Source organism: Triticum urartu, chromosome 5A (assembly GCF_056163025.1).
Source record: "Triticum urartu cultivar PI428250 chromosome 5A, HENAU_Tu73, whole genome shotgun sequence".
Classification (NCBI taxonomy): domain Eukaryota; kingdom Viridiplantae; phylum Streptophyta; class Magnoliopsida; order Poales; family Poaceae; genus Triticum; species Triticum urartu.
This window is the reverse complement of record NC_141877.1, coordinates 211,481,640-211,501,786: the sequence shown is the minus strand read 5'-3', so window position 1 is coordinate 211,501,786 and position 20,147 is coordinate 211,481,640. Positions and strand designations below refer to the sequence as shown.

Here is a 20,147-nt window from a genome sequence, read left to right as displayed (position 1 = left end):
ATCATTTGTCTTCACAACGTGAATGCATGATCTGTTTGGCTTCATAACTTCTTCCTACTTGATCCTTATTACACTGAAGTTGTTTGTCACTGTGCTTTCACTCTATTGAATACATGACCATGGCTGGCCTAGTGTAATCTAACTTCCGCTGCATAGTAATAGGCATAATCTTCACTGTTTGTCTTCATAACTCCCAAGTTTTGAAGACTTTCATAAAAATCGCCTATTCACCCCCCCTCTAGTCGATATAACGCACTTTCATGTAGTCTGGTGCTTCCACTGAGCCATGGTAGTCTGCTATAGCCCGGTTTACCGAAGTCCTGCTAACCCAGTTACTACTGCTCCAGAACACTTAGGCTGGCCAGCATGTGTCCTTCTTTGTTCCTGTGTCTGTCCCTTAGGGGAAATGTCACGTGTCGTTCCTTTAAGTCCTTGTAGCTTGCTACGACTTGGGTTCATACATTGATGACCGACACGTTCGTTGCTGGGTCATGTATGCCTGTCCCTATAAGTTAGTGCCACCTTGGGTTTACGACTAGTCATGTCGGCCTGGGTTCTCTATCATATGGATGCTAGCGACACTATCATATACGTGAGCCAAAATGCGCAAATGGTCCCGGGCCAGGTAAGATGGCACCCGTGGGAATACCGTGCATGAGGCCGCAAAGTGATATGATGTGTTACATGCTAGATCGGTGTGACATAGGATCGGGGTCCTGACACGGCAGTTGTCCATGCATTTATAACATGGAGACATCTCTTGTTGGGAAGGCAAGTGGACATTTTCACCGATCACAAGAGCCTCAAATATATCTTCACTCAACCCAACCTCAACCTCTGCCAAACTCGTTGGGTCAAAATGATTCAAGAGTACAATCCAAGTATTGAATATACTCCAGGAAAGGCGAATGTGATTGCAGTTGCTTTGAGCAGAAAGGCTTGTTGCAACAGCTTAATTCTCAAGCCATTCCAACCGGATATTTGTGAAGCTTTCCGCAAGCTCAACCTCCAAGTTGTTCCTCAAGTTTTTCTTGCCAACCTTCATGTCACTCCAACTTTGGAAGAGCAAATTCGTGAGGCACAACTCCTTGATACCATGGTCAAGAAGATGAAACACGGTATTGCCAAGGGATTATCCAAATACAAGTGCTATCGCATTGATGACAGAGACACTTTATTCTTCAAGGACCATCTTGTGCTTACTAAAGGTGATCTAAGGAAGGTCATAATGAACGAAACACACAATTCTCTTCTTTCCATTCATCTAGGCAGTTCAAAGATGTACCATGACCTCAAGCAATCATATTGGTGGACTCGAATGAAGCAAGAGATTGCTCAATTCATGAATGAATGTGATGTCTGTCGAAGGGTGAAAGCAGAACATCAACGACCACATGATGATCGGGTGTGATAAGCTCTACGTTCACATACAACGGGTGCAAGCCAGTATTACACACGCAGAATACTCGGGTTAAACTTGACGAGCCTAGCATATACAGATATGGCCTCAGAACACTAATTCCGAAAGGTCGAGCGTGAATCATATAGTAGATATGATCAACACAGTGATATTGACCATTGAAGACTACTCCATCTCACGTGATGATCGGACATGGTTTAGTTGATATGGATCACGTGATCACTTAGATGATTAGAGGGATGTCTGTCTAAGTGGGAGTTCTTAAGTAATTTGATTAATTGAACTTTAATTTATCATGAACTTAGTACCTGATAGTATATTGCATGTCTATGTTGTTGTAGATAGATGGCCCGTGCTATTGTTCCATTGAATTTGAATGCATTCCTTGAGAAAGCAAAGTTGAAAGATGATGGTAGCAATTACACGGACTGGGTCCGTAACTTGAGGATTATCCTCATTGCTGCATAGAAGAATTACATCCTGGAAGCACTGCTAGGTGCCAAACCCGAAGCAGGAGCAACGCCAGATGTTATGAACGTCTGGCAGAGCAAAGCTGATGACTACTCGATAGTTTAGTGTGCCATGCTTTACGGCTTAGAATCGGGACTTCAACGACGTTTTGAACGTCATGGAGCATATGCGATGTTCCAGGAGTTAAAGTTAATATTTCAAGCAAATGCCCCGATTGAGAGATATGAAGTCTCTAACAAGTTCTACAGCTGCAATATGGAGGAGAATAGTTCTGTCAGTGAACATATACTCAAAATGTCTAGGTATAGTAATCACTTGATTCAACTGGGAGTTAATCTTCCGGATGATAGTGTCATTGACGGAATTCTTCAACCACTGCCACCAAGCTACAAGAGTTTCATGATGAACTATAATATGCAAGGGATGGATAAGACTATTCCCGAGCTCTTCGCGATGCTAAAGGCTACGGAGATAGAAATCAAGAAGGAACATCAAGTGTTGATGGTCAACAAGACCACCCGTTTCAAGAAAAAGGGTAAAGGGAAGAAGGGGAACTTCAAGAAGAATGGCTTGAAAGTTGCTGCTCAAGTGAAGAAGCCCAAGTCTGGACCTAAGCCTGAGACTGAGTGCCTCTACTGCAAAAGGACTGGTCACTGGACGCAGAACTTCCCAAAGTATTTGGCGGATAAAAAGGATGGCAAGGTGAACAAAGGTATATGTGATATACATGTTATTGATGTGTACCTTACAAATGCTCGCAGTAGCACCTGGGTATTTGATACTGGTTCTGTTGCTAATATCTGCAAATCGAAACAGGGACTACGGATTAAGCGAAGATTTCTAAGGACGAGGTGATGATGCGCGTGGGAAATGGTTCCAAAGTCGATGTGATCGCGGTCGGCATGCTACCTCTACATCTACCTTTGGGATTAGTTTTAGACCTGAATAATTGTTATTTCGTGCCACCGTTGAGCATGAACATTGTATCTGGATCTTGTTTGATGTGAGACAGTTATTCATTTAAATCTAAGAATAATGGTTGTTCTATTTATATGAATAATATCTTTTATGGTCATGCACCCTTGAAGAGTGGTCTATTTTTGATGAATCTCGATAGTAGTGATACACATATCCATAATATTGAAGCCAAAAGATGCAAAGTTGATAATGATAGTGCAACTTATTTGTGGCACTGCCGTTTAGGTCATATTGGTGTAAAGCACATGAACAAACTCCATTCTGATGGACTTTTGGAATCACTTGATTATGAATCACTTGGTACATGCAAACCATGCCTCATGGGCAAGATTACTAAAGCACCATTCTCTGGAACAATGGAGCAAGCAATAGATTTGTTCGAAATCATACATACTGATGTATGTGGTCCGATGAATATAGAGGCACGCGGTGGGTATCATTATTTTCTCACCTTCACAGATGATTTAAGAAGATATGGGTATATCTACTTGATGAAACACAAGTCTGAAACATTTGAAAAGATCAAAGAATTTCAGAGTGAAGTGGAAAATCATCATAACAAGAAAATAAAGTTTCTACGATCTAATCGTGGAAGAGAATATTTGAGTTACGAGTTTGGTCTTCATTTGAAACAATGCGGAATAGTTTTGCAGCTCACGCCACCCGGAACACCACAGCGTAATGGTGTGTCCGAACATCGTAATCGTACTTTACTAGATATGGTGCGATCTATGATGTCTCTTACTGATTTACTGCTATCATTTTGGGTTATGCTTTAGAGATGGCTGCATTCATGTTAAATAGGGCACCATCTAAATCTGTTGAGATGACGCCTTATGAACTGTGGTTTGGCAAGAAACCAAAGTTCTCAATTCTTAAAGTTTAGGGCTGCAATGCTTATGTGAAAAAGCTTCAATCTGATAAGCTCAAACCCAAATCGGAGAAATGTGTCTTCATAGGATACCCAAAGGAGACTGTTGGGTACACCTTCTATCACAGATCCGAATGCAAGACATTCGTTGCTAAGAATGGATCCTTTCTAGAGAAGGAGTTTATCTCAAAAGAAGTGAGTGGGAGGAAAATAGAACTTGATGAGGTAACTGTACCTACTCCCTTATTGGAAAGTAGTTCATCACAGAAATATGTTCCTGTGACTCCTACACCAATTAGTGAGGAAGCTAATGATGATGATCATGTAACTTCAGATCAAGTTACTACCGAACCTCGTAGGTCAACCAGAGTAAGATCCGCACCAGAGTAGTACGGTAATCCTATTCTGGAGGTCATGTTACTTGACCATGACGAACCTACGAACTACGAGGAAGCGATGATGAGCCCAGATTCCGCAAAATGTCTTGAGGGCATGAAATCTGAGATGGGATCCATGTATGAGAACAAAGTGTGGACTTTGGTTAACTTGTCCGATGATCGGCAAGCCATCGAGAATAAATGGATCTTCAAGAAGAAGACTGACGCTGACGGTAATGTTACTGTCTACAAAGCTCCACTTGTTGCGAAAGGTTTTCGACAAGTTCAAGGAGTTGACTACGATGAGACTTTCTCACCTGTAGCGATGCTTAAGTCCATCCGAATCATGTTAGCAATTGACGCATTTTATGATTATGAAATTTGGCAAATGGATGTAAAGACTGCATTCCTGAATGGATTTCTGGAAGAGGAGTTGTATATGATGCAACCTAAAGGTTTTATTGATCCAAAGGATTCTAACAAAGTGTGTAATCTCCAGCGATCCATCTACGGACTGGTGCAAGCATCTTGTAGTTGGAACGTTTTGATAGTGTGATCAAAGCATATGGTTTTATACAGATTTTTGGAGAAGCCTATATTTACAAGAAAGTGAGTGGGAGCACTGTAGCATTTCTAATATTATATGTGGATGACATATTGTTGATTGGAAATGACATAGAAATTCTTGATAGCATAAAAGGATATTTGAATAAGAGTTTTTCAATGAAAGACCTCGGTGAAGCTGCTTATATATTGGGCATCAAGATCTATAGAGATAGATCAAGACGCTTAATTGGACTTTCACAAAGCACATACCTTGATAAATTTTTGAAGAAGTTCAAAATGGATCAAGCAAAGAAAAGGTTTTTGCCTGTGTTATAAGGTGTCAAGTTGAGTCAGACTCAATGCCCGACCACATTAGAAGATAGAGAGAAAATGAAAGGTGTTCCTGTTGGGGAACGTAGTAATTTCAAAAAATTTCCTACGCACACGCAAGATCATGGTGATGCATAGCAACGAGAGGGGAGAGTGTGATCTACGTACCCTCGTAGACCGACAGCGGAACCGTTAGCACAACGCGGTTGATGTAGTCGTACGTCTTCACGGCCAGACTGATCATGCACCGAAACTATGGCACCTCCGAGTTCTAGCACACGTTCAGCTCGATGACGATCCCCGGACTCCGATCCATCAAAGTGTCGGGGAAAAGTTCCGTCAGCACGACAGCGTGGTGACGATCTTGATGTACTACCGTCGCAGGGCTTCGCCTAAGCACCGCTACAATATTATCGAGGATTATGGTGGAAGGGGGCACCGCACACGGCTAAGAATATGATCACGTGGATCAACTTGTGTGTCTAGAGGTGCCCCCTTCCCCCGTATATAAAGGAGCAAGGGAGGAGGAGGCCGGCCCTAGGAGGGGGCGCACCAAGTGTGGAGTCCTACTAGGACTCCCTAGTCCTAGTAGGATTCCACCTCCCATATGGAATAGGAAAAGAGGAAGGGAAAAGGAGAAGGAAGGAAGGGGGCGCCCCCCTTCCCTAGTCCAATTCGGACCAGACCAAGGGGAGGGGTGCGGCCACCCTTGAGGCCCTTTTTCTTCTTTCCCGTATGGCCCAATAAGGCCCAATACGTATTCCCGTAACTCTCCGGTACTCCGAAAAATACTCGAATCACTCGGAACCTTTCCGATGTCCGAATATAGTCGTCCAATATATCGATCTTTATGTCTCGACCATTTCGAGACTCCTCGTCATGTCCCCGATCTCATCCGGGACTCCGAACTCCTTCGGTACATCAAAACTCATAAACTCATAATATAACTGTCATCGAAACCTTAAGCGTGCGGACCCTACGGGTTCGAGAACAATGTAGACATGACCGAGACACGTCTCCAGTCAATAACCAATAGAGGAACCTGGATGCTCATATTGGCTCCTACATATTCTACGAAGATCTTTATCGGTCAGACCGCATAACAACATACGTTGTTCCCTTTGTCATCGGTATGTTACTTGCCCGAGATTCGATCATCGGTATCTTAATACCTAGTTCAATCTCGTTACTGGCAAGTCTCTTTACTCGTTCCGTAATACATCATCTCACAACTAACTCATTAGTTGCAATGCTTGCAAGGCTTATGTGATGTGCATTACCGAGAGGGCCCAGAGATACCTCTCCGACAATCGGAGTGACAAATCCTAATCTCGAAATACGCCAACCCAACATTTACCTTTGGAGACACCTGTAGAGCTCCTTTATAATCACCCAGTTACGTTGTGACGTTTGGTAGCACACAAAGTGTTCCTCCGGCAAATGGGAGTTGCATAATCTAATAGTCATAGGAACATGTATAAGTCATGAAGAAAGCAATAGCAACATACTAAACGATCGGGTGCTAAGCTAATGGAATGGGTCATGTCAATCACATCATTCTCCTAATGATGTGATCCCGTTAATCAAATAACAACTCTTTGTCTATGGTTAGGAAACATAACCATCTTTCATTAACGAGCTAGTCTAGTAGAGGCATACTAGTGACATTCTGTTTGTCTATGTATCCGGTTAATACAATTCTAGCATGAATAATAAACATTTATCATGAAATAAGGAAATAAATAATAACTTTATTATTGCCTCTAGGGCATATTTCCTTCAGTCTCCCACTTGCACTAGAGTCAATAATCTAGTTCACATTGCTATGTGATTTAACACCAATAGTTCACATCATTATGTGACCAACACTCAAAGGGTTTACTAGAGTCAATAATCGAGTTCACATCGCTATGTGATTAACACCCAAAGAGTACTAAGGTGTGATCATGTTTTGCTTGTGAGATAATTTTAGTCAACGGGTCTGTCACATACAGATCCGTAAGTATTTAGCCAATTCTATGTCTACAATGCTCTGCATGGAGCTACTCTAGCTAATTGCTCCCACTTTCAATATGTATCTAGATCGAGACTTAGAGTCATCCAGATCTGTGTCAAAACTTGCATCAACGTAACTTTTTACGACGAACCTTTTTGTCACCTCCATAATTGAGAAATATTTCCTTATTCCACTAAGGATAATTTTGGCCGCTGTCCAGTGATCTACTCTTAGATCACTATTGTACTCCCTTGCTTAACACAGTGTAGGGTATACAATAGATCTGGTACACAGCATGGCGTACTTTATTGAACCTATGGCTAAGGCATAGGGAATGACTTTCATTCTCGTTCTATCGTCTTCCGTGGTCGGGCTTTGAGTCTTACTCAATTTCACACCTTGTAACATAGCCAAGAACTCTTTCTTTGATCGTTCCAATTTTTGAACTACTTCAAAATATTGTCAAGGTATGTACTCATTGAAAAAACTTATCAAGCGTCTTGATCTATCTCTATAGATCTTGATGCTCAATATGTAAGCAGCTTTACCGAGGTCTTTCTTTGAAAAAATTCTTTCAAAACACTCCTTTATGCTTTGCAGAATAATTCTATATTATTTCCGATCAACAATATGTCATTCACATATACTTATCAGAAATGTTGTAGTGCTCCCACTCACTTTCTTGTAAATACATGCTTCACCGTAAGTCTGTATAAAACTATATGCTTTGATCAACTTATCAAAGCGTATATTCCAACTCCGAGATGCTTGCACCAGTCCATAGATGGATCGTTGGAGCTTGCATATTTTGTTAACACCTTTAGGATTGACAAAACCTTCTGGTTGCATCATATACAACTCTTCTTTAAGAAATCCATTAAGGAATGCAGTTTTGTTTATCCATTTGCCAGGTTTCGTAAAATGCGGCAATTGCTAACATGATTCGGACAGACTTAAGCATATATACGAGTGAGAAAATCTCATCGTAGTCAACACCTTGAACTTGTCGAAAACCTTTTGCGACAATTCTAGCTTTGTAGATAGTAACACTACTATCAGCATCCGTCTTCCTCTTGAAGATCCATTTATTTTCTATGGCTTGCCGATCATCGGGAAAATCCATAAAAGTCCATACTTTGTTCTCATACATGGATCATATCTCAGATTTTATGGCCTCAAACCGTTTCGCGGAATCTGGGCTCATCATCTTCCTCATAGTTCGCAAGTTCGTCATGGTCAAGTAACATGACCTCCAGAAAAGGATTACCGTACCACACTGGTGCGGATCTCACTCTAGTTTTACCTACGAGGTTCGGTAGTAACTTGATCTGAAGTTACATGATCATCATCATTAGCTTCCTCACTAATCGGTCTAGTAGTCACAGGAACAGATTTCTTTGATGAACTACTTCCCAATAAGGGAGCAGGTACAGTTACCTCATCAAGTTCTACTTTCCTCCCACTCACTTCTTTCGAGAGAAACTCCTTCTCTAGAAAAACTCCGAATTTAGTAACAAAAGTCTTGCCTTCGGATTTGTGATAGAAGGTGTACCCAACAGTCTCCTTTGGGTATCCTATGAAGACATATTTCTCCGATTTGGGTTTGAGCTTATCAGGATGAAACTTTTTCATATAAGCATCACAATCCCAAACTTTAAGAAATGACAACTTTGGTTTCTTGCCAAACCACAGTTCAGATTGTGTCGTCTCAACGGACTTAGATGGTGCCCTTTTAAACGTGAATGCAGCTGTCTTTAATGCACAACCCCAAAACAATAGTGGTAGATCGATAAGAGACATCATAGATCGCACCATATCTAATAAAGTACGGTTATGATGTTCGGACACACCATTATGCTGTGGTGTTCCAGGTGGCGTGAGTAATGAAACTATTTCACATTGTTTTAACTGAAGGCCAAACTCGTAACTCAAATATTTTACCTCTGCGATCATATCGTAGAAACTTCTATTTTCGTGTTACGATGATTCTCCACTTCACTCTGAAATTCTTTGAACTTTTCAAATATTTCAGACTTGTGTTTCATTAAGTAGATATACCCATATCTTCTCAAATCATCTGTGAAGGTCAGAAAATAACGATACCCGCCGCAAGCCTTAACACTAATCGGATCTCATACATCAGTATGTATTATTTCCAATAAGTCAGTTGCTCGCTCCATAGTTCCGGAGAACGGCATTTTAGTCATCTTGTCCATGAGGCATGGTTCGCAAGCATCAACTGATTCATAATCAAGTGATTCCAAAAACCCATCAGCATGGAGTTTCTTCATGCGCTTTACACCAATATGACCTAAACGTCAGTGCCACAAATAAGTTCCACTATCATTATTAACTTTGCATCTTTTGGTTTCAATGTTATGATTATGTGTATCACTACGATCGAGATCCTATGAACTATTTTCATTGGGTGTGTAACCATATAAGGTTTTATTCATGTAAACAGAACAACAATTTATTCTCTTACTTAAATGAATAACCGTATTACAATAAACATGATCAAATCATATTCATGCTCAACGCAAACACCAAATAACACTTATTCAGGTTCAACACTAATCCCAAAAGTATAGGGAGTGTGTGATGATGATCATATCAATCTTGGAACTACTTCCAACACACATCGTCACCTCACCCTTAACTAGTCTTTGTTCATTCTACAACTCCCGATTCAAGTTACTAATCATAGTAACTGAACTAGTATCAAATACTGAGGGGTTGCTATAAACACTAGTAAAGTACACATCAATAACATGTATATCAAATATACTTATGTTCACTTTGCCATCCTTCTTATTCGCCAAATACTTGGGGCAGTTCCACTTTCAGTGATCAGTCCCTTTGCAGTAGAAGCACTTAGTCTCAGGCTTAGGACCAGACTTGGGCTTCTTCACTTGAGCAGCAACTTGCTTGCTGTTCTTCTTGAAGTTCCCCTTTTTTTCTTTTGCCATTTTCTTGAAACTAGTGATCTTGTCAACCATCAACACTTGATGCTCTTTCTTGATTTCTACCTTCATCGATTTCATCATCATGAAAAGCTCGGGAGTCGTTTTCATCATCCCTTGCATACTATAGTTCATCACGAAGTTCTACTAACTTGGTGATGGTGACTAGAGAATTCTGTCAATCACTATCTTATCTAGAAGATTAACTCCCACTTGATTCAAGCGATTGTAGTACCCAGACAATCTGAGCACATGCTCACTAGTTGAGCGATTCTCCTCCATCTTTTAGCTATAGAACTTGTTGGGAACTTCATATCTCTCAACTCAGGTACTTGCTTGAAATATTAACTTCAACTCCTAGAACATCTCATATGGTCCATGACGTTCAAAACATCTTTGAAGTCCCGATTCCAAGCCATTAAGCATGGTGCACTAAATTATCAAGTAGTCATCATATTGAGCTAGCCAAACGATCATAACGTCTGCATCTGCTCCTGCAATAGGTCTGTCACCTAGCGGTGCATCTAGGACATAATTCTTCTGTGCAGCAATGAGGATAAACCTCAGATCACGGATCCAATCTGCATCATTGCTACTAACATCTTTCAACACAATTTTCTCTAGGAACATATCAAAATAAACACAGGGAAGCAACAACGCGAGCTATTGATCTACAACATAATTTGCAAAATACTACCAGGACTAAGTTCATGATAAATTTAAGTTCAATTAATCATATTACTTAAGAACTCCCACTTAGAAAGATATCCCTCTAATCTTCTAAGTGATCACGTGATCCAAATCAACTAAACCATGTACGATCATCACGTGAGATGGAGTAGTTTCATTAGTCAACATCGCTATGTTGATCATATCTACTATATGATTCACGCTCGACCTTCCGGTCTCCGTGTTCCGAGGCCATATCTATATATGCTTGGCTCGTCAAGTATAACCTGAGTATTCTGCGTGTGCAACTGTTTTGCACCCGTTGTATTTGAACGTAGAGCCTATCACACCCGATCATCACGTGGTGTCTCAACACGAAGAACTTCGCAACGGTGCATACTCAGGGAGAACACTTCTTGATAATTAGTGAGAGATCATCTTATAATGCTACCGTCAATCAAAGAAAGATAAGATGCATAAAAGATAAACATCACATGCAATCAATATAAGTGATATGATATGGCCATCATAATCTTGTGCTTGTGATCTCCATCTTCGAAGCACCGTCGTGATCACCATCGTCACCGACACGACACCTTGATCTCCATCGTAGCATCGTTGTCGTCTCGCCAATTTTATGCTTCCACGACTATCGCTACCGCTTAGTGATAAAGTAAAGCATTACAACGTGATTGCATTGCATACAATAAGGCGACAACCATATGGCTCCTGCCAGTTGCTGATAACTCGGTTACAAAACATGATCATCTCATACAATAAAATTTAGCATCATGTCTTGACCATATCACATCACAACATGCCCTGCAAAAGCAAGTTAGACGTCCTCTACTTTGTTGTTGCAAGTTTTACGTGGCTGCTACGGGCTTAAGCAAGAACCAATCTTACCTACGCATCAAAACCACAATGATAGTTTGTCAAGTTGGTGCTGTTTTAACCTTCGCAAGGACCGGGCGTAGCCACACTTGGTTCAACTAAAGTTGGAGAAACTGTCACCCGCTAGCCACCTTTGTGCAAAGCACGTCGGGAGAACCGGTCTCGCGTAAGCGTACGCGTAATGTCGGTCCGGGCCGCTTCGTCGAACAATACCGCCGAACCAAAGTATGACAAGCTGGTAAGCAGTATGACTTATATCGCCCGCAACTCACTTGTGTTCTACTCGTGCATATAACATCAACACATAAAACCTAGGCTCTGATACCATTGTTGGGGAACGTAGTAATTTCAAAAAATTTCCTACGCACACGCAAGATCATGGTGATGCATAGCAACGAGAGGGGAGAGTGTGATCTACATACCCTCGTAGACCGACAGCGGAAGCGTTAGCACAACACGGTTGATGTAGTCGTACGTCTTCACGGCCCGACCGATCAAGCACCGAAACTATGGCACCTCCGAGTTCTATCACACGTTCAGCTCGATGACGTTCCCCGGACTCCGATCCAGCAAAGTGTCGGGGAAGAGTTCCGTCAGCACGACGGCGTGGTGACGATCTTGATGTACTACCGTCGCAGGGCTTTGCCTAAGCACCGCTACAATATTATCGAGGATTATGGTGGAAGGGGGCACCGCACATGGCTAAGAATATGATCACGTGGATCAACTTGTGTGTCTAGAGGTGCCCCCTGCCCCCGTATATAAAGGAGGAAGGGAGGAGGAGGCCGGCCCTAGGAGGGGGCGCACCAAGTGTGGAGTCCTACTAGGACTCCCTAGTCCTAGTAGGATTCCACCTCCCATATGGAATAGGAAAAGAGGAAGGGAAAAGGAGAAGGAAGGAAGGGGGCGCCCCCCTTCCCTAGTCCAATTCGGACCAGACCAAGGGGAGGGGTGTGGCCACCCATGAGGCCCTTTTTCTTCTTTCCCGTATGGCCCAATAAGGCCCAATACGTATTCCCGTAACTCTCCGATACTCCGAAAAATACCCGAATCACTCGGAACGTTTCTGATGTCCGAATATAGTCGTCCAATATATTGATCTTTATGTCTCGACCATTTAGAGACTCCTCGACATGTCCCCGATCTCATCCGGGACTCCGAACTCCTTCGGTACATCAAAACTCATAAATTCATAATATAACTGTCATCGAAACCTTAAGCGTGCGGACCCTACGGGTTCGAGAACAATGTAGACATGACCGAGACACGTCTCCAGTCAATAACCAATAGTGGAACCTGGATGCTCATATTGGCTCCTACATATTCTACGAAGATCTTTATCGGTCAGACCGCATAACAACATACGTTGTTCCCTTTGTCATCGGTATGTTACTTGCCCGAGATATTATCGTCGGTATCTTAATACCTAGTTCAATCTCGTTACCGGCAAGTCTCTTTACTCATTCCGTAATACATCATCTCACAACTAACTCATTAGTTGCAATGCTTGCAAGGATTATGTGATGTGCATTACCGAGAGGGCCCAGAGATACCTCTCCGACAATCGGAGTGACAAATCCTAATCTCGAAATACGCCAACCCAACATTTACCTTTGGAGACACCTGTAGAGCTCCTTTATAATCACCCAGTTATGTTGTGATGTTTGGTAGCACACAAAGTGTTCCTCCGGCAAACGGGAGTTGCATAATCTCATAGTCATAGGAACATGTATAAGTCATGAAGAAAGCAATAGCAACATACTAAACGATCGGGTGCTAAGCTAATGGAATGGGTCATGTCAATCACATCATTCTCCTAATGATGTGATCCCATTAATCAAATAACAACTCTTTATCTATGGTTAGGAAACATAACCATCTTTGATTAACAAGCTAGTCTAGTAGAGGCATACTAGTGACATTCTGTTTGTCTATGTATTCACACATGTATTATGTTTCCGATTAATACAATTCTAGCATGAATAATAAACATTTATCATGAAATAAGGAAATAAATAATAACTTTATTATTGCCTCTAGGGCATATTTCCTTCAGTTCCCTATGCTTCAGCCATATTCTCTATCATGTATGCAATGTTGTGTACCAGACCTGATGTGTGCCTTGCAATTAGTTTAGCAGGGAGGTACCAAAGTAATCCAGGAGTGGATCACTGGATAGTGGTCAAGAACATCCTGAAATACCTGAAAAGGACTAAGGATATGTTTCTAGTTTATGGAGGTGACAAAGTGCTCATCGTAAATGGTTACGTCGATGCAAGCTTTGATGCTGATCCGGATGACTCTAAGTCACAAACTGGATACGTGTTTATATTGAACGGTGGAGCTGTCAGTTTGTGCAGTTCTAAGCAAAGTGATGTGGCGGGATCTACATGCGAAGCGGAGTACATAGCTGCTTCGGAAGCAACAAATCAAGGAGTCTGGATGAAGGAGTTCATATCCGATCTAGGTGTCATACCTAGTGCATCGGGTCCAATGAAAATCTTCTGCGAAAATGCCGGTGAAATTGCCTTGGCAAAGGAATCCATATTTCACAAGAGAACCAAGCACATCAAGAGATGCTTCAAGGAGAGAGACATAGAGATTTGCAAGATACATACGGATCTGAATGTTGCAGACCCGTTGACTAAGCCTCTCTCATGAGCAAAACATGATTAGCACCAAGACTCCATGGGTGTTAGAATCATTACTATGTAATCTAGATTATTGACTATAGTGCAAGTGGGAGACTGAAGGAAATATGCCCTAGAGGCAATAATAAAGTTGTTATTTATATTTCCTTATATCATGATAAATGTTTATTATTCATGCTAGAGTTGTATTAACCGGAAACTTAGTACATGTGTGAATACATAGACAAACAAAGTGTCACTAGTATGCCTCTACTTCACTAGCTCGTTGAATCAAAGATGGTTAAGTTTCCTAACCATAGAAATGAGTTTTTTTTACCAGAAACAGTAGGAAAGGCTCCTACTGTGTAGATATATGAAAGTAGAGGATCTGTATAAGGTGAGTATTTACATCATGAGGGGAGGGCGTAGGTTAGACCACTTTGGGTCCCACCCAGAAGAAAATAGAAAGAGGTGTCTAGTGTAAAGAGTTTACAAAATCCAGAACGAGAGGCCTATTTGCCTCTTTGACCCTATGCTGCACAAGTTAAAAGTCTTTCTTGAATCTATCTAGCCACGATCGGAAGGAAGGATCAATTGATCTGAAATGTTTGTTGTTTAGTTCCTTCCAAATGCTCCACGCCGCCACAACAAAATTTTCAAACAGCATGGGAGTATGGTGGTTTGTTTTTTGGTCTTCAATAGTTTACACCCTATCGCAGAAAGTTTCCCAATTGATATCCAGGGCTCCCCAGCATTGCTTACTAAATGTGCATGTGAAAATCATGTGCTCTACTGTTTCCTCAATGTTGCGCCCACACAGCAGACAGTTGTGGTCGTCACCGATGTTGTAGTGGCGTCTTTTCAGCATATTCCGGGTGTTCTGCCTGTCATGGAGGAGAAGCCATGCAAAGACTTTCAACTTCATAGTACATTTATACCTCCAAAGCCAGTCAAAAACTTTATGATCTTGGACCTCCCGAAAGAAGAATTGGTAGTAGTCCGTTGATCTGTAAATAGTTTTTCCCCAAATATAGCTCCAGACATCTGAAGCAGAGTTCATAGGTTGGAATGATGATGCGATCGTCTGAATGTACCGGACCTCATCAAACGCTTGGGGGAGAGTGGCAGGTGAAAGGCCATTTGAAGAGACGTGCTCCCCAGGAAATCACGGACAAAAATATCTTCATTGATTACATGCGAGTAAGCCCAAGGATGTGAGTCTAGTAGCAGTTGATTAGCCCAGAGATCTTTCCAAAAGAGGGCAGTGGAGCCACACACAATATTAACATGAGAAATCTCGCGAGACGTCGGCGTGAGCTTAAGTATGTCACGCCACCAGAAAGAGCCAACCGGATCCACAACGTGTGGGATTTTCTGGTCATAGTATGTGTCCCATGTAAGTTGCACCCAGGAAAGGTTCAGTTTGTTATAAAACTTGTGTAAGAACTTCAAGAAAAGAGCTTCATTCTGGATCTTGAGGTTTATCACACCAAGCCCTCCTTTCTTCTTCGGTTTACAAACCATGTCCCAGGCAGCAAGTGAGTTGGATTTCTCACCTTGATCAGTTTTTTTGACCCAGAGGCCTCTTCTCCTGATTTTACCTAGTATATCAATGAGTTTAGGCGGGAACTTGAGCGTACACATAGCATAATGAGTAGAGATGTGACTGTGGTGTTGAGCGGTGTGAGCTTCCCAGCGTACGACATGAGTGAGAGCGTGGAAGAAAGATTTTGTTCCACATTGCTAACCGGAGGCATAAAATCAAGAAGTGTTGGTCGAGAGGTGCCTAGGGGCAGGCCAAGGTAGGTGAAGGGCATGGAACCAATAGAACATCCGAAGATTGAGGCAATATATGCAGCCATTTGAGGGTCCAAGTTGATAGGTATTAGTGTGGACTTATGGAAGTTAATCTTCAGGCCAATAGACTGGGCATAATCAGATAGAATGTTCTTGATGATCACAACTTGTCTAGGGCACGCAGGCATGAGAAGTATCGTGTCATCGGCGTATTGGACGATCGGGTAATCCATATTACCATTGGAGGGGAACGGTAGATGAATCAGACCTCTCCTAAAGGCGTCATTAATAGCTGATTGCAGAAGATCCGCAGGGAGGACAAAAATGAGAGGTGAGAGGGGGTCTCCCTGTCTGACGCCACATCTACAATGAAACTGACGTCCCGGCACACCGTTGAGCAGAATGGACGAGCGTCCCGAGGAGAAGATCGTTCTGATCCAAGACAACCATTTGTCATTGAAACCCATGTGTTTCATAATGTTGATCATTGCTTCATGTTCAATGGTGTCGAAAGCTTTAGCAAAGTCTAGCTTCAAAAGCACAATCTGTCTTTTGGAGGCCTGGCATAGATGGATATACTGAAATCTCCATGCCAAACAATATTGGATGGACCGCCCTTTCATGAAACCGTATTGGTTGCGATGAATGATGCGTAGGATCACCTTTTGCAGACGATTGGCCAGTAGCTTAGTGATAAGCTTGAGACAACAATTAAGTAAGGTGATCGGGCGATAGTCATTAACTGTGGTTGGTGATCCATTCTTGGGGATGAGAGTAATTAGGCCGTCATTAATACTTTGGAGATTATGATCACCAGTGTGGAATTGAGCGCACAGTGTATAGAAGTCTTCCTTGATAATTTGCCAACAAGCTTTAAGAAATAAAGCACTAAAACCATCTGGGCCCGGGGCATGATCTGTTGGCATTTCTTTGACAACCCCATCAATTTCATCCTTTGTAAATGGATCAGTGAGGTGATCAAGGTTTGCAGTTGGTTGAATAAGAGCAGGAAGATCAAAGCGCATTTGTGTAGGGTTGGACGTACCAAGCCGCTCCGTGTATGCATGAAACAACAAAGCTTCTTTACCCGTATGATCCTCAACAATCATGCCATCATCAGTTTGGAGAATAACCACATTATTCTTCCTATACCGCTCAGTGGCAACTGCTTGGAAAAATTTGGTATTTTCGTCACCGAATTTAACCCAACGTATGGTGCAACGTTTTTTCCAATACTGCTTTTGATAGTCCAACAGCCTGAGGAGGTTGCATTCAGGGTTGGTGAGAGGTCTTATGTTTTCTAGATCGTCCAGCTCATTGAGCATTTTATTTGTGTTCTCAATTGCCACTGACAATCTTGAGATATTCTTGCTCCACACTTTGAGCTCTTGACGCAGGAGCTTGAATTTGCAGCAAAGTACCGTGGCCGCATTGGAGGAGTTGACAGGACAAGCCCAAACCTTCTTGATCTTAGAAAAGTTGCATTCAGGGTTGGTGAGAGCTCTTATGTTTTATAGATCATCCAGCTCATTGAGCGTTTTATTTGTGTTCTCAATTGCCACCGACAATATTGAGATATTCTTTCTCCACTCTTTGAGCTCTAGACGCAGGAGCTTGAATTTGCGACAAAGTACCGTGGCCGCATTGGAGGAGTTGACAGGCCGAGCCCAAACCTTCTTAATCATAGAAATGAGTTGTCATTTGTTTAATGGGATCACATCATTAGAGAATGATGTGATTGACTTGACCCATTCCGTTAGCTTAGCATTTGATCGTTTAGTATATTGCTATTGCTTTCTTCATGACTTATACATGTTCCTATGACTATGAGATTATGCAACTCCAGAATACCTGAGGAACACTTTGTGTGCTACCAAACGTCACAATGTAACTAGGTGATTATAAAGGTGCTGTACAGGTGTCTCCGAAGGTACTTGTTGAGCTGGCATAGATCGAGATTAGGATTTGTCACTCCGATTGTCGAAGAGGTATCTCTGGGCCCTCTCGGTAATGCACATCACTATAAGCCTTGCAAGCAATGCAACTAATGAGTTAGTTGCATGATGATGTATTACGGAACGAGTAAAGAGACTTTCCAGTAACGAGATTGAATTGGTATTGAGATACCGATGATCGAATCTCGGGCAAGTAACATACCGATGACAAAGGGAACAACGTATGTTGTTATGCGGTTTGACCGATAAAGATCTTCATAGAATATGTAGGAACCAATATGAGCATCCAGGTTCAGCTATTGGTTAATGACTGAAGATGAGTCTCGGTCATCTCTACATAGTTCTTGTTGGCGTTCTGGGAACGGGGGACCCCAGACTTGCCTGCCTGTGGCCCATGACGTGGCTGAGCTAGCAGGTCTGTACGGCCCATCTACATCGATGAGGTATTCAAGACCCTCGCGAGGTGGACGACACAAGACCTCCTCAGGAGCGGCCTCGCCAGGCAGGCTCGCGAGGGGCGGAGAGATCAAGGCAAGGCAAACCTCGCGAGGTCCTCGTGACGTGAGCCATGACGATCGAGACCAGGCGGGTGCCAGCGCGCACAACGTCCTTGCTTCCTTTTTTGGTGCCAAGGGGGCAAGCGCAGGCGCGGAGTACCGAGGCATCAAGCAGTGGTTTCCAGATTGGTGCAACGAGACCAAGACCAGCAGGACGGCAAGACGGAGGTTACCATGGAGCCCAAGACGGCGTCACCACCAGAACCTTTTGGAGGCAAAGAGTACTTTTGTCAGGATAAGTTGTACTAGCTGTCCCCTTTCAAATTGGTCGTTGTTGATTCCCTTCCCGCTCAATATTCGGGGAGAGGACCAGGGCCTATATAAGTAGAGCTAGCCACCACAGTAGGGGTGAGAGAAAAGAAGGATGACGTGGGGAGAACTCATTCAGAGGCATCTCGCCCACACAAGTTTGCCAAGCACAAGAACACCTCAACCTCATGAGGCTGTTCTTCCCCTTGTACTGTTCGTCATCAGCCCAAGATGCAATCCATCACCACCACACTGGAGTAGGGTATTACACCACAATGGTGGCCCGAACCAGTATAAATCTTGTGTCTTTGTCTTGTGAGTTCGTCAAGTTCATCCACGAGATCTTAACGAGCTAGGGCGTGGATCGATAGGGAGAAAACCTTCGCGCCCTCCCCAGTTTTCGAACCTTGAGGGTTTTGCCGGAACCCGTGATCCAACATTTGGCGCGCTAGGTAAGGGTGCTCTAGAGTCTCTTCCCCGCCAATCGACCCGCCGACGCTCGCCCGCCCTGATGTCCGGCGACCCAAGGGCCGACTCCGACCGCTGGGCAGCCTGGCCAGCCCGGGAGGTGCCACATGCCCATGAAGACCTAAACCCCGCGCTCCAGGCGGCGCGAGCGCCGCCTAACGCTGCGGGGCACGGGCGGCGCGGCCAAGCGTCATCCACTCTCACTCCACGACAAGCGCGAGCCGCTGCAAGGGCCGCAACCCACGCCCCAGCAACTACACCACACACCCGGCGGGAGCAGGCGAACATGCGGGCAGCGCTCATGGTGGCGCGGGAGTTGCTGCGGTGCCGGCTGATGGAGAGCGGCCGCCGACGCACTTCTGAACGTGTCGCTGAGCTGCTGGATGCAGCGGCATCAGGAGTGCCGCCTTTCTCCTATCTGCTCCCTTCCCGGGCCACTACTGGACCTCACGACAGGCCTCGCCGCAACCACGCGCCCTCGGGTGCGTCTGGGGGCTTCATCGACGCCAGGAGGGCCGGCGGCGCCGGGGGCCCTGTTGCCCCCACGCCGCCTCCGATGAGCATGGGCACGAGCGTTGTCCCCCATGGCCCCAGCAAGGCGTCACGCTATCATCCTCGGGACGCCGCGCTGGGCCGGGCGACGTGGAGCATGGAGCACTACGGCGAGGTGTTTGGGGTGGCAGCCCCGGAAGCCTATGTGCCCCGCATGATGGACCAGGGGTACACGCCGGAGGACGACCCCGACTAGTTCCTCGGGCCAGGATGGGAGGAGGAGGCGTTAGGAGCTGAAGCCTTCTAGGAGCCGCCAAAGAGCCCCGCCGGCCTTGCCGTCGACGACAGATACAGGGTACCATTAATCCCTCAGGAGCATGCTTATGCTAACCATGAGTCAAAGATGAACCAGGTCACGGCGCCAAACGATGGTTCCGGCAAGGCAATGCCCGCCCAGACGGGAGAGACCCGCTGGGTGCTGTGT

At 43.9% G+C, this 20,147-nt stretch overlaps 1 protein-coding gene across 1 annotated transcript; it reads left to right on the top strand.

The window, feature by feature from the left end:
• The first annotated feature begins 2,096 nt into the window (after positions 1-2,096).
• Positions 2,097-17,459, top strand: LOC147970821 (uncharacterized). Its single transcript, XM_087523654.1, has 2 exons — positions 2,097-2,662; positions 17,340-17,459. Exons 1-2 carry the CDS (start codon positions 2,147-2,149, stop codon positions 17,457-17,459), a joined length of 636 nt encoding a protein of 211 aa, XP_087379780.1. The 5' UTR covers positions 2,097-2,146.
• The last annotated feature ends 2,688 nt before the right edge of the window (positions 17,460-20,147 follow it).